General features: G+C 65.8%; 1 protein-coding gene across 1 annotated transcript; it reads left to right on the top strand.

The window, feature by feature from the left end:
* The first annotated feature begins 4378 nt into the window (after positions 1 to 4378).
* Positions 4379 to 7859, top strand: RNF44 (ring finger protein 44). Its single transcript, XM_059825410.1, is given in 11 exon segments — positions 4379 to 4535; positions 4936 to 5152; positions 5652 to 5666; positions 5668 to 5820; positions 6029 to 6205; positions 6407 to 6568; positions 6647 to 6771; positions 6937 to 7024; positions 7171 to 7292; positions 7394 to 7493; positions 7768 to 7859. Coding segments are annotated over 11 exon segments (1329 nt in total). The 5' UTR covers positions 4379 to 4428; the 3' UTR covers positions 7831 to 7859.
* Positions 7860 to 12318: the final 4459 nt, after the last annotated feature.

The following is a 12318-nucleotide window of genomic DNA, read 5'->3' as shown; positions in this document are numbered from 1 at the left end:
GGAGCCGACAGCACAGCCTCTTGGCACGCGGCTCCCAGCGTTAGCTGCCAGCCGGGCAACTTGCACGGCTGACCTGCAGGTGTGCAGGAGGTGCTCCGAGGAGCTCCTGCTCCTTGTTTAGTCGAGGGGAGAGAGCAGGAGGCTCTTCTGAAGCAAAAGGGGCTTTTCTGGTGCCTGGAAACTTCAACTGTAGAGATGCCCTGGGAGAGCTGCCTGTGCCTGGCAGGCTGCTGGTGCAGGCGAGGGCTCGATGTGCTCAGCAGGAAGGGAGCGGCTTCTCCATCCTCCTGTCCCAGCGCAGGAGGGTGCCTGGGAGTGAGCTCCTGCCTTCACCTTCCACCCTGCCTGGGATTTTCTGCCCACCTGGCAGCAGAGGCATGGCGGCACGGTGTGGGCTGGCCAGGAGTGCCCGGGCACACAGTGCTGTTGTCCCCACGGCCCACTGGGCTCATGGAGCTGCCAGCCCAATGGGCTGGGGCCTGGTGGGCCGGGAGTGGTGGCGGCCTGGGAGCAGGGGGCGAAGCCGCAGGTAAGGTGCCCCCTCGGCCTGGCCCCGCGGAGCCCTAGTGCCCGTCCCAGTGGGGTGAGGCGGTGCGGCCGGTACCAGGGCCGGGCCCCTTGAAGGCGGAGGGGCGGACGGTGCCCGGTGCTCCCGCCCGCGGCGGGCGGGTCTCGGTCCGGCCGGGCCGCCCCAGGCCCCGTTGCTAGGGGCCCCCTCTCCGTGGAGACTGTTGCTAGGACACCGCCCCCCTCCCCCGGGGGGGGGCGGTGCTGCCCCGCGTGGCGGCGCGGCCCCGCGCCTCCAAGATGGCTGCGGAGCGTGACACGCCTGGTCACGTGGGGCGCGCGCGCGCCGCACCGCCCACCCCCCCCCCCTCCCTCCCGCCGGCCGCGCGCGCCCCCGGGGCTTCCGAGTGTTGTGACTCGGTCCGGTGCGTCCCGCCGCCGCCGGTTCTTAAAGGGGCAGGCACCCACCGCGGGCCCCCCAGCCCGGCGGCGGCTGCCCCGGCCCGCCGCGGCGGCCCCGCCGCCCCGCGCCGCGGAAAACAAAGAGGCACCGGAAACAGCGGCGGCGGGGAGGGGGCCGGTCCGGCGGGGGGCGGGAGGTGGGAGGGAGGGAGGGCCGGCGGGGGGCGGGGGGGGGGGGGGGGGGGGGCAGGCCCGGGCCCGGCGTCGGCGAACAAAGAGCGGCGGGAGGGGGCGGGGGCGCCGCAGCGGCACCGGAGCGGCGGCCCAGGCCATCGGTGCAGGTAGGTGCGGGGGGGGGGCGGGAGCGGGGCGGGGGCGGGGCCGCCCCCCGGACCCCCGGCGGCACCTGCCCCGGGCGGCGGCGGCGGGGCCCGGCGGCCGCCTTTGTTATTGCTTTTGTTTGGCGCCGAGCACATGGCCCCGGAGCGGCCGCTCTTAAAGCCACAGCTCCGCGCCCGGCCCGGCACCGGCGGAGCTCCGCTGCTGCGGCGGGGGGCGCGGGCTGCCGGCCGGGCGGTGCACCGGCGGGGGGGGCGGCAGGCTGGGGTCCGCTGCTGGGGTGCTGGTGGCTGGCGTGCCCCGGCGGGGTGCTGCACCCGTCGGGGTGCTCCGGGATGTGCCGCTCGTCCCGCCGCGTGCCGCCGCCCCGCAGACTCCGGGGGCTGGGCTCGGGTTTGGGGTCGGCGGGGCGGCCCTCTGAAGGGGCTGCCGGTGCGGCGGGGCCACCGGTGACGCCGCTCCCGGGGGAGTTGGCGGCGCTGGCGTGGGAACGGCGGGGAGGGGGCTGGGGAGCCCGGGGTGTCGGGACGGAGCCGGTGACGGGTGGCACCGGGGTGGCAGGACCCCCGGGCAGGCGATGGCGGGGCGGGCGGCTCCCCCGGCAGCCCCGGAGCCCGGCTCTGGCCGAGCAGATGGCACCGGGCGTGAGCGCTGGCGCGCTGCTAACTTTGTTCTCGGCGCGGCCCGGGAGCCGCCTCGCCCCCCGCCTCACCGAGCGGCTGCGGGGCCCGGGGTCCCCTTCGCTCCGGGGCTGCGGTGGCCTCCACGGGGTCACGGTGACCCTGCCCGGGGTGGCCGCTGGCTCCCAGCCATGGGTGCGAGGGAGGGACCCGGCTGCGCCCGCGTGGGACAGGGCGATGGGTGCCTTGGGGGGGTGCTGGTTGTGGCAGGACGGGGGAACCGGGCACCCCTGGGCTGTGCCAGCCCCGTGCCCCTCGGCCACCACCGTCCCCATCACCGGGACGTCCCGCCGAGTTAGGGACATGTCACCTGCGGGAGGTGCATCCTCGGGGTGCCATCCTGGGGTGCTGGGAGCCCGGGCAGCCCCCTGCTCTGGGGGTCCCGCGAACAGGCGAGCCGCTGCTCGCCTTTCGTGTCCCTCTGAGGAGGTGCTCCCCGTCCCCAAGCCCATCGCTGCGGTGTCTGGTCTGGAGGGTGCCTGCCGGGTCACGCAGGGCCTTTGTACCACGTGTGCTCTGAGAGTGAGGATGCGGAACTGGAAGCAGTAACACCTCGGGGAGGCTCCTGGGGAGCGGGGTTAAACCTGAGCCACCGCTGCACCCCGGTCCCCAGCCTGCTGGCCCCCAGCCTGCTGGCGGGGCACCTGGGCAGAGGCTCTGGGACGGAATAAAACACCCATGTGGCAAACCCCCATCCTTCAGCACAGCCCCTTCCTCGGCGGCAGCCCCAGACAGGCTCTGGGGTGGGCTCAGGCTGTGGCTTTTGGGTTTTTTCCTTTTCCCCCTAAAACAGACAAATTTGCTTTCAGCTTCCAAAACAGTATGGTAGATGGGGGTGAGGTTAAGAGGAGACCTGTGTGTGGCACAGGGCTTGCCCTGGTGACTTCCCACCGTGGTTGGTCATGCCTGTCACCCAGGTGTGACATTGCAGCTTCTCCCTACTGGGGTGAGACACCCCCCACCCCCTGCTCAGCCTCCTCCTGGGGCTGAGCAGTGTTCCCCGGGCTTGGGGTGCCCTTCTTGGCCCCAGTGTGTCTCTGCCACGGGCACCGAGGAGGAGGAGATAGGGCTGAAGATGGAGCTGCTTTGGGAGGGCATACCACCAGCCTACAGGCAAGCTGGATTTAGGGGCAGGTGGGGTGCAGTGCCAAGGCCATGGCTGCTCCCGCTTGCCGGCCGTGGCTGTGGAAGCCGAGGGAGGCTGGCAGAGGTGCCTGCTGGGCAGCGGGAGGGTGCCTGGGGGAGGCCTCTCCGGGGTGGGGGTGTAGGACACACATGGAGCCAGGGGAAAGCCCTTTTGGGGCCAGGGGAACCGGAGCCTGGGGAAACGCAGCCCCGCATGCAGATGCAGTGCTAAGCTTCATTGGGGCTGGGGGGCCAAACTGTGTGGCGGGAGGGGGGCTCTGGCATGGGGACATCAGCCAGGCTGGGTGCAAGAGCAGAGACAGGGCAGTGCCTGGGGCTGTGTTCCCACTGACCCCCTGCCTGTGGGGGTGTATGGGGGAGCAGAGCTGCCTGCCTGGCTTCAGCTGCAGTCCATGCCTGTCACTGGCTCCACGGAGACGTGCAGTTGTGGCCCGTATGCAGCAGAGAGTTGATGTGCACAGACTGAGCCAGAGCAGGGCCATGAGCCCCGCTGTGCCCTGCCAGCCCCCTGTGCCTGTCACTGGGGCTGCAGCGTCAGTCCAGAGCAGGACGTGCAGGAGCCCAGCAAGAGAGAGCAGCCCCTAGAGCAGCACTGGAGCCCATCTTGGCCAAGGACACGCTGGATACCCCCCCATGCCACAGTTCAGGCTCCCCGTTGGCCAGCGAGCAGCCTGGGATGCTGCCACAGCCACAGGGCCCTTCACCGCTTGCTTTTTCTCTGTGCCAAAAACAAGTGCTTCTCTTTCATTTGGTGTCCGTGTCTTGCATGGGGGGGGTGGCTCTGTGGCTCTGGCCACACAGTGGAGGGATGGTAACTGGGGAGGGATAGGCTCTTCCTAGCCCTCCCCAGGCCCCAGCCAGCCCCAGGAGATGGGGTGGGTGGAGGTCCAGGTACTGCAGCAGCAAGAGCTCCAGTCATCAGCATTACCATCCCGGGGGTGGGGGGGGAGCAGCAGGCTGAGCCGTGCGGGGACACTGGCACTGCAGTGGCTCAGAGTCACCTGTGCTGGTGGCTGGGCTGAGCATGGGGAAGGGTGGCTTGGCTCCCAGTGTGGAGGCAGGAGCCACACCACCACCGCCCCCCCAGGATGTCTGCCAGCGCAGTGGCTGCCCCAGCCTTGCTCCATGCCTGTCCTCCCTTCCCTCTCCCAAAGCAGGTGGCAGGGGAGTGGGCTGGGGCAGTGCTGCCCAGGCCTGGGCGTGCGGGGAGGATTCAGGGCTCCTGCAGCCCTGCACAGCCCCGGGGGTTGAGGTGCCCTGACCCACTGTCCTTGTCACAGGATCCAAGGTGCTGGTGTCTCGCCCTGCCTAGAACCTGAGGTCCCGTGTGCCCATCCGCCTCCCGACGTCACCAATGCGACCATGGGAACTGGCAGTGAATAGGCGGCCACCCTCTGCCCCTTTTAACCAGCGCCATTTCTCGGGGGGATCCTGCAGTAGCCCCGACCACCTCCGGCGAAGGTACGGCGTGCAGGGTGGTGTGGAGCCCTGTCACCCATGGTGTGTGGGGATGCGGGGCCAGTTCCATGGTCCTGCTGGGGCAAGCCACCAGCTTCTGGGGGATTGGGGGGGAGATCGCGTCAGGGAAGCACATCCATCTGGCCTGGCTGATGGGTCCCTGGGGAGCAGGGGTCCCTTTTGTGCTAAGGACACCGGGAGGGGCATATGCAGAGTGAGCAGAGGAGCTGTTTCTGGAGCTCCCTAGTGAGACAAGGAACCTGGCCTGGCACAGCGCCCTGAGCTTCTTGCCCTGGGAGCCGGGCTGGCACTGACCTGCCTGTGGCTGTCCTGCCCAGGGCTGTGGTGCCCCTGGCCAGGGGGTCACTCCTGCTCTGTTTCTCTCCCGCGATGGCCCCCGCAGCCCCCCTGCCAGGCGTCAGTGGGGACGACGCGACCGACCTCTGGCAACCCTGCTGGGCCAGGATGAGCCCCAGCTGCACCCTGCCTTCCCCCAGCAGCCGCACATCCCTGTAGATGAGCCCCGTGCCTACGCTCTCCCCAGCACGCCGCCACGAATGCTTCACCCGGCCACTCACCCACCCCACCAGAACCCATTCATGGTGGATCTGCACGACCAGGTAGGTGCTGCAGCCCCCAGCCCCAGGACTGAGGGTGACCCTGTGGTGGCCCCGGGCTGGTGCCTGGGGCAGTGGTCCCAAGACGTGTTCCTGGGTCCCCTCTGACCAGTCGCTTGCTGCTGGGAGCACCCAGCCCTGAGGCTGCCAGTGCTCTTGTCCTCCAAGCACTTAAACCCTGGGGTCCCCGTGCCAGCTTGGGTGTGCCCAGGGTGGTCTCTGCTCCCAGGACTGGGGACAGTCCCCTCATAGGGTTGTTCATGTCACAACTGTCACCATCGTCCATGGTGGCGGTGCTGGGTTGGAGGCCCTGCCAGCCTGTTCGTGGGGAGCAAAGAGGGGGTCCAAAAGTCCACTCAGACCCAACCTGCACTCAGCCTCCCTCCTCTGACCCCCACCTCTGGAGGTGCTGGGTGCTCAGTGCCCTGCTGCCACCCTGCCAGGATGGGGACAGCTCAGCGGGGGCTGTACCCTGACTGTGCCCTCGGTGCCTCATCTTCAGGTGCACCAGGGGACCCGTCCCTCTCTCCTACACGGTTACCACCGTCACGACGCAAGGCTTCCCCATCCACGCCGGCCAGCACATCCCTGGGTGCAGCACCCAGCAGCTCCCAGCATGCTCAGTGATGTTCAGTGGACAGCACTACCCGCTCTGCTGCCTCCCGCCCCCGGTGAGTCACGCACGGCGGGGGACACCCACAGGGGTTGCCTGGGGACAGCCTGGGCCATGGGTGCCTGGGGGTTGCATGGGTAGCCAAGTCCACTGGAGTGCAAGTTTCTGGGGGCACAGGGTCTGTTGGAGGCTCTGGGGAGGGAGCAGGGGTGCAGCCATGCCTGTGGTGGGTGTCTGACCCCTGTTTTTCTCTCTCTCCCCTGCAGCTGATCCAGGCATGCGCCATGCAACAGCTCCCCGTCTCCTACCAGACGTTCCCCCCCATCATCTCCAGCGACCATTACATCCTGCACCCACCCCCGCCGCCAGTGCCGCCCCACCAGCCACCCCACATGGCCCCCCTGGGGCAATTTGTACCTCTCCAAGCCCAGCACCCACGCATGGTGAGTTGGGGTGGGGGTATGGGCTGGGGACATGACACGCCCCGTGGCCCAACGAAGACTACCTTGGGGTCTTGCCCTTCTGCAGCCCCTGTGGGGCTGAGCTGGTGATGATGGGTGGGATGCCCAGGGTGCCTCTCTCCTGCTAGTGTTGGGGGGGTGTAATTTGGGATGCCCCTCCCAGCCTAACTGTTTCCTTCACAGCCTCTGCAGAGGATAGACAATGACGTGGACCTGCGAGGGGAGCAGCACCCCATCACAGGCTTCACGTACCCCCCGTCCCACCACACTCCTGCGCTGTCCCCCTCTGTGCCGCTGCATTACCTCCCCCACGACCCGCTGCACCAAGAACTGCCATTTGGCGTGGTGAGTCCCTGTCTTGTGGAGGGGTGGGGGGATGCCGTGGGGCTGGCACAGCTCTGAGTGCCTTGTCTCTCCCTGCAGCCATACCCCCACATGATGCCCCGGCGGCTGAACACCCAGCGGTACCGGCTGCAGCAGGCGCTGCCCCCCCCGCCGCCCCCTCCGCCGCCCCCCCCATACTACCCGAGCTTCCTGCCCTATTTCCTGTGAGTACTGGGGGGATATGGTGGGATGTGTGGGGCAGGGGTGGTACTGCGGACCGGGGGTGCAGCGGCACGGCGTTGGCACAGGTGGCTCTGACCCCCTGGGGACACCAGGGCGGAGGTTGGGGTTTATGGCCCCACACTGACCGCCCCGTCCTTCCCCCCCAGCTCTATGCTTCCTGTGTCGCCAACGGCCGTGGGGCCCACGATCAGCCTAGACCTGGACGTGGATGATGTGGAGATGGAGAATTACGAGGTGTGTCGGCTCTCTTTCCCTGCAGGGTGATGGGATGCGGGAGCCGGGGGGAATTTGGGGATTGCTCTGCCAGGGTGGGGAGAGCCTGGAGGGGTGCTGCACTGGGGCATGAGCCGAGCTGAGGCGGCCTCTGCGTCTCCCTTCAGGCGCTGCTGAACCTGGCCGAGCGGCTGGGGGAGGCCAAGCCGCGGGGACTCACCAAAGCAGACATCGAGCACCTCCCGTCTTACCGCTTCAACCCTGAGAGCCACCAGTCCGAGCAGACCCTGTGAGTGAGCCTGGGGCACAGACGGGGGGCACGGGGGTGCCTGGTGGCGGCTGGGGCCCGTGGCTGTGCGGCGGGACCGTACTGACAGCTGCCTCCTCCAGGTGCGTCGTGTGCTTCAGTGACTTCGAGGCCCGGCAGCTTCTCCGCGTCCTGCCCTGCAACCACGAGTTCCACGCCAAGTGTGTCGACAAATGGTTAAAGGTACTGCCCGTGCCTGTGCCTGCTGCAGGGAGTGGGGCAGCTTCTTGGGGTGCTGCGGGCGCAGGGCACTGCCTTTCGGGTGGCCTCGGTGCCATGCAACGCAGGATGCACTGAGAACAGGGGCCAAGCACTGTGCTGGGCTGGATCAAGCACTCCCGGGATGTGGCACACTGTGGGGTGCTTCCAGCCCTTGGTGGTGGGGTGGGGGGGGCCCTGCGTGCAGCTGGTGCCATGGGGTGCCCGCTCACTTGCCGCTGTCTCTCCTTGCCTGTAGGCGAACCGCACGTGCCCCATCTGCCGGGCGGACGCGTCGGAGGTGCAGCGGGAGGCGGACTGAGGCTGGCGGGCGCTGTGCCGCACAATTCGCTAGAGGACGAGGACGCCGGGCCAGGGGCGGGGGCCACTGCCCGCTGCTAGGGCCTGACCCTGTGCTTACCCCCCCTCCCTAAAGCCTCTCCTCAGATGTGGTGAGCATTGAGCAGTCCGGGCTCCCAGCCAGCCCTCCTCCTCCCCACCGGGGCACAGACTCGGCCGGACGCCTGCCCGCTGTGCTCCTGGGGCCCCGAATCGTGTTGTGCTGGAGGCGGGAGGCGCGTGGCCGTGCCCTCCGCGCTCCAAAGACGCTGTTGTTGCTCCATCACTTCCCAGGTCTTTGTACTCCGCTAGGGAATGGGTTTTTTTTTCCCTTTGTCACTTTTTTTTTTCATGGTAGGGTTTGTTTGGTGGTTTTTTTTTTTTCCGTTTCCTTTCCTTTTCCATCGTGTTTTTGGTTCCATGGCCGTTTGACCCAGTGGCGAGCAGGCAGCTCCTCCCCTCAGCGTTGCTCGCAGAGGACACATGGTGGAGAGAGGAGGGAGTGCCGCGGATTTGATGCTGGCGGCACCCCAAGCCAGAGCGCCGGGCCGGCCCCGGGGGCAGCCGGAGGAGGTGGCCGGTGGAGCGCGGCCAAGGTGGGACACCAGCAACCCCGCGGCGTGGCCGGGGCAGGAACGCCTCCGTCCCAGCTCCCGCATGCAGCCCGGCGCGGCCCCTCTCCCGCCTCGGCTGCCCTGGGGAGCCCTGGGGGGTTATGGCTGGCTGCTTGGGGGTCTTTCCCCGGTGGGAGATCAGTGCTGGCACGGCCCCAGCCCCTCTCCCCGTTCATTCCCCCGTGCCCGGTCGGCGCAGCTCCCAGGGCCAGGCCATGTGGCATCCTGTGAGGCAGCCAGGCCTGGTGGGGACCCCAGCCCCGTCCTCGCAGCCATCCGTGTGCGGTGTCCCCGGTGTGCCGCCCGGCCCCCAGCTCCTGCTGTTGTTTCTGTGTCCCGCCGCCGTAAATTGAACTAGCCCCGCGCCCCCGTCCTGCTGGCTGGACGGCGCAGCGCGGTGCCCCCGGCCGGTGGGCAGCGGGGGGCCGGCCTTGCTGCAGCGGGTGCCCTCCGGCCCTGCAGTGGGGTGGGGGGGGGGGTTAATCCATAACCTCGTGGTGTATTTTCAGTGCTACCCCTGGCCCTGCCCTGGCTGGTGGGGGGGCAGCTGTGGGCAGCCCCTGTGGCCGGATCCCCCCCTCCTGCCCACGCAGGACTGGGTGGGCGGGCGCCGTGTTGGCGCAGGGCCGGGAGAGAAGCTGCTGCCACCCGCCGCCCGGCTCCAGCAATCCCGCGTGGCCGTTGTTTTGCATGATTAATTAGCGAGGAGGGTGACGGGAGGCGGTGGGGCGGTGGTGGTGGTGAGAGGGCCGCCCTCCCCTCTCGACGCCCGTTGCTGACGCCTGGGAGCCTCCGAGCGGACGCCAGCCCTATGTAAATGTTCACAAATATGCATGCATGTCTGACCAGCTTGGAACGTGGTCTTGGCTACGTCTAGCCGGCTGTGGGGTGAGGGGGGTGGGGAGAGGGGTTTTTGTGCTCAGCTGATACTGCCATGCACTGTACTGCACATGTCCGCAACGCCACAGCAGGACCGTGAGACTTTCAGGGCCGTCCCCGCGGGGCCTGCGCCCCTCCGAGCGGGAGGCGGCGGCCGGGGGGGGGGTGCCCGCGGCGGCGGCGTGTGCAAGGGGACGGGGTGGGGGGTGGGGGGGGGGCCGCTCCCCGCGGGGCGGGGGGCAGGCGGCGGGGCTGGCCCCCGGCAGCGGCCCTGGCCGCCACGCTGGGGCTGGGTGTGAGGCGAGGGGCCGCGCCCGGCAGGTGGGTGGGCGGGATGGTGCTCCCCGCGCTGCCGCGCCATAGGAGGGGCGGTGCCAATCACCGAGCTGCTGAGGTAGGCCGGCTCCTGATTGGCAGAGGGCCGTGCGCGGCCTCCGCCGATCGGCGGGCCTCTCCCAGCACATTGGTGGGCCGGCCCCGGTCTCCGCCCGGCCAGTCAGGCGCAGGGTGGGGCAGCGAGCGGTGTGTCGCTATTGGTTGGCCCACCCCTTGCCTCTCTTTCCCAGCCTCCCCGGCGGCCGCCCTCCATGCGAACCGTCGAGGCCGAGGGCCCCGGGCCGGCGCCACCAGCTCCGCCGTGGCGCGGGCGCTGGCACCGCTGGGCTCGGTGCCCCTTGGGCAGGACCCCGGCCCCCTCCCCATCCCTCGCTCAGTGACAGATAACCAAAGGAGTCCCCGTGCCGCGCGGCGGCCTCGCGCCCCGGAGACGCCCCCCCCTCCTCCCCTCCCACCCTCGCGGTGCCCAGGGAGCCAGGAAAGCCTTACGGTCCTTTGACGGCGACTCGAAAGCTCACAGCTCGTGTGCTGCAGAATTTATTCCAATGAGCAGCTAAAAGTATCATTTAAAAAAAAAATAACAAAAAGAAAAAATTACAAAAAAAATACTAAAAAACAATTATTTAGGGTGTTTGTGATTGCTGACTGCGCTGTAGATACCACTGTTTACCAATGATTTCCTGTGGTGGGATAGTGGACTGTTTACTGTTCTATTATACCAGTCCCCGGGCCCTCCGGTGGGACCCCCGCGGCCCCCGCGGCTCCCCGGAAGGTGCTAGGACGTGTGTTCTGTGTTAGAAAGTTTTTATATATATATATATATATAAATATATATATATAATTTTTTTTGCTCTGTTACTTGCACATTTTACAGTTACCTCATTTTTCCCATGTATGTATTTGAAAAAAAGGCTAATATATAGAAAAAAAAAGGTTCTTAAAGCTCTAAAAGTGTTTGGTTTTTTTTCCATTCCATTGGAATCATATTGGTTTTGTAGCATTTAACATAACTAGTATGTTGTATTATATATATGTGTATTATACTGATTGAAATTTTTAACAGATTTGTACTTTTTTTAAAATGAAAGTTGCTAGTTCTGCTTGACCAAGTAGTGCAATCATTATTTTTTTTAATGTTGTGGCTGATTTTGAGAGGGATATTCACTAATAAATGTATGATGTATACCAACATGCCATGCCCCAGCTCTTGTCTCGGTGCGGGCAGGTGGGGGCTCGAGGTGGGGCCGGGGTGGGCACATATGGCCCTGCTGGGTCCCCTGGGGGGGGGGCTGAGGCTGGACTAATGCTCTGGTCAGGGATGGGGTGTCCCCAGGCCCTCACAGAGTAGGTGGAGGGAGGGTGCAGCAGCTGGAGAGCCCCAACAAAGGGGCTTGGAGGAGAGACCAGGAGAGCCCGAGGGAGGAGGCAAGAGCTAGCTGGGTCCTCTGGCCCCAGAGGGGTCTGTGATCCAGCAGCACCATGGACCCCCTCGCTCCCACCTGGAGACCCCTCGCAGCTCACACCAAGATGGAAAGTGCTCCTGGATGCCATCCTGGGACAGCCCATCTTCCTGGGTGGCTCCAGCAACACCAGGGGGGCAGCTTCCACCTCTCCTACAGCCCAACCCTTCAGCATGCCCAGCCAGGGAAGAGGCGATTCCTGCCCTCCCCTGCCTGGGTGGGAGACCAGCCCAGCCTGCCTGGTCCCAGAGGACCTCAACAGTCCCAGGCTGGGCACTTCAAGCTGAGCAGAACAGACACATCCACCCTGCATGCAAGAGAAGGCAGGAGCTCTGGCTCCCCACGACTAAGAGCAAGGTTGCTACTCCCCAAACCATGCTGCTCCAGAAGGCTCCACAGCCAGAAAGCAAACAGCTTTTCCTCCAGGAAGAAAATGAAGGATCTCTCTGTTGAAAAAGCTATGCTAGAGCCTGAAGCCACCAGGAAAGGAGGCTGGTTTACCGCAGCTTATAGGCTTCAGAAATGGTGGGAGTGGAGAGACCTCCCTGCTCCTTTCTGTGCTTTGTGCAGGCAAGTGAGCATGGTTACCTGTTCAAAACAGATGACCAGCAGGTAGGGAAGGGAATACTCATTGTCAGGGGGGCATCCTGGCTTGGAGGATGAGCAACAGAAGGATTATTCCACCCAAGTGGAACATATTAGATACTGCACGTAAAACACTGGCTGTAGCAACAGCAACCATGGTGTGAAAGCACAAGAAATACCATTTGCAATCCATCCTTTAAGCCACAGGAGCACAGGGACTAGCAACCCAGGCAGAGATGGCAAGGTGGAGAGGGAGGAGCTTGGGAAGGAGCAGTAGTGGGGAAGGACAAATAAGCTGGGTGAAGCTGCCAGAGGTTTAGGAACTGGATACTCTCCCTTTGGGCAGGAGCTGACAGCACCACTCTACAGCGATGACCAAGCCTCTGGCAGGGGCAGGCAGGGAAGAAAGGGGAACAGAGGCTTACACCCACCCTTCTCCACACTGCACCTTGCACGTCTTTTTTTCCATCTCTAACTTGATCCAGGAGGGTTGACACAGCCTGTTGATCAAAGGGCGGGCCATCTCCCTCCTCCCCAGCCTCACACAGCAGCACTGTGTGCGCACACTCTTGCTCTGCTGGCACAAAATTACCAATT

The sequence above is a fragment of the Gavia stellata genome, chromosome 16 (genome assembly GCF_030936135.1).
Source record: "Gavia stellata isolate bGavSte3 chromosome 16, bGavSte3.hap2, whole genome shotgun sequence".
In the NCBI taxonomy this organism is placed as follows: Eukaryota; Metazoa; Chordata; class Aves; order Gaviiformes; family Gaviidae; genus Gavia; species Gavia stellata.
Note: the sequence above shows the minus strand (reverse complement) of the source record. Positions and strands in the feature narration are given on the sequence as shown.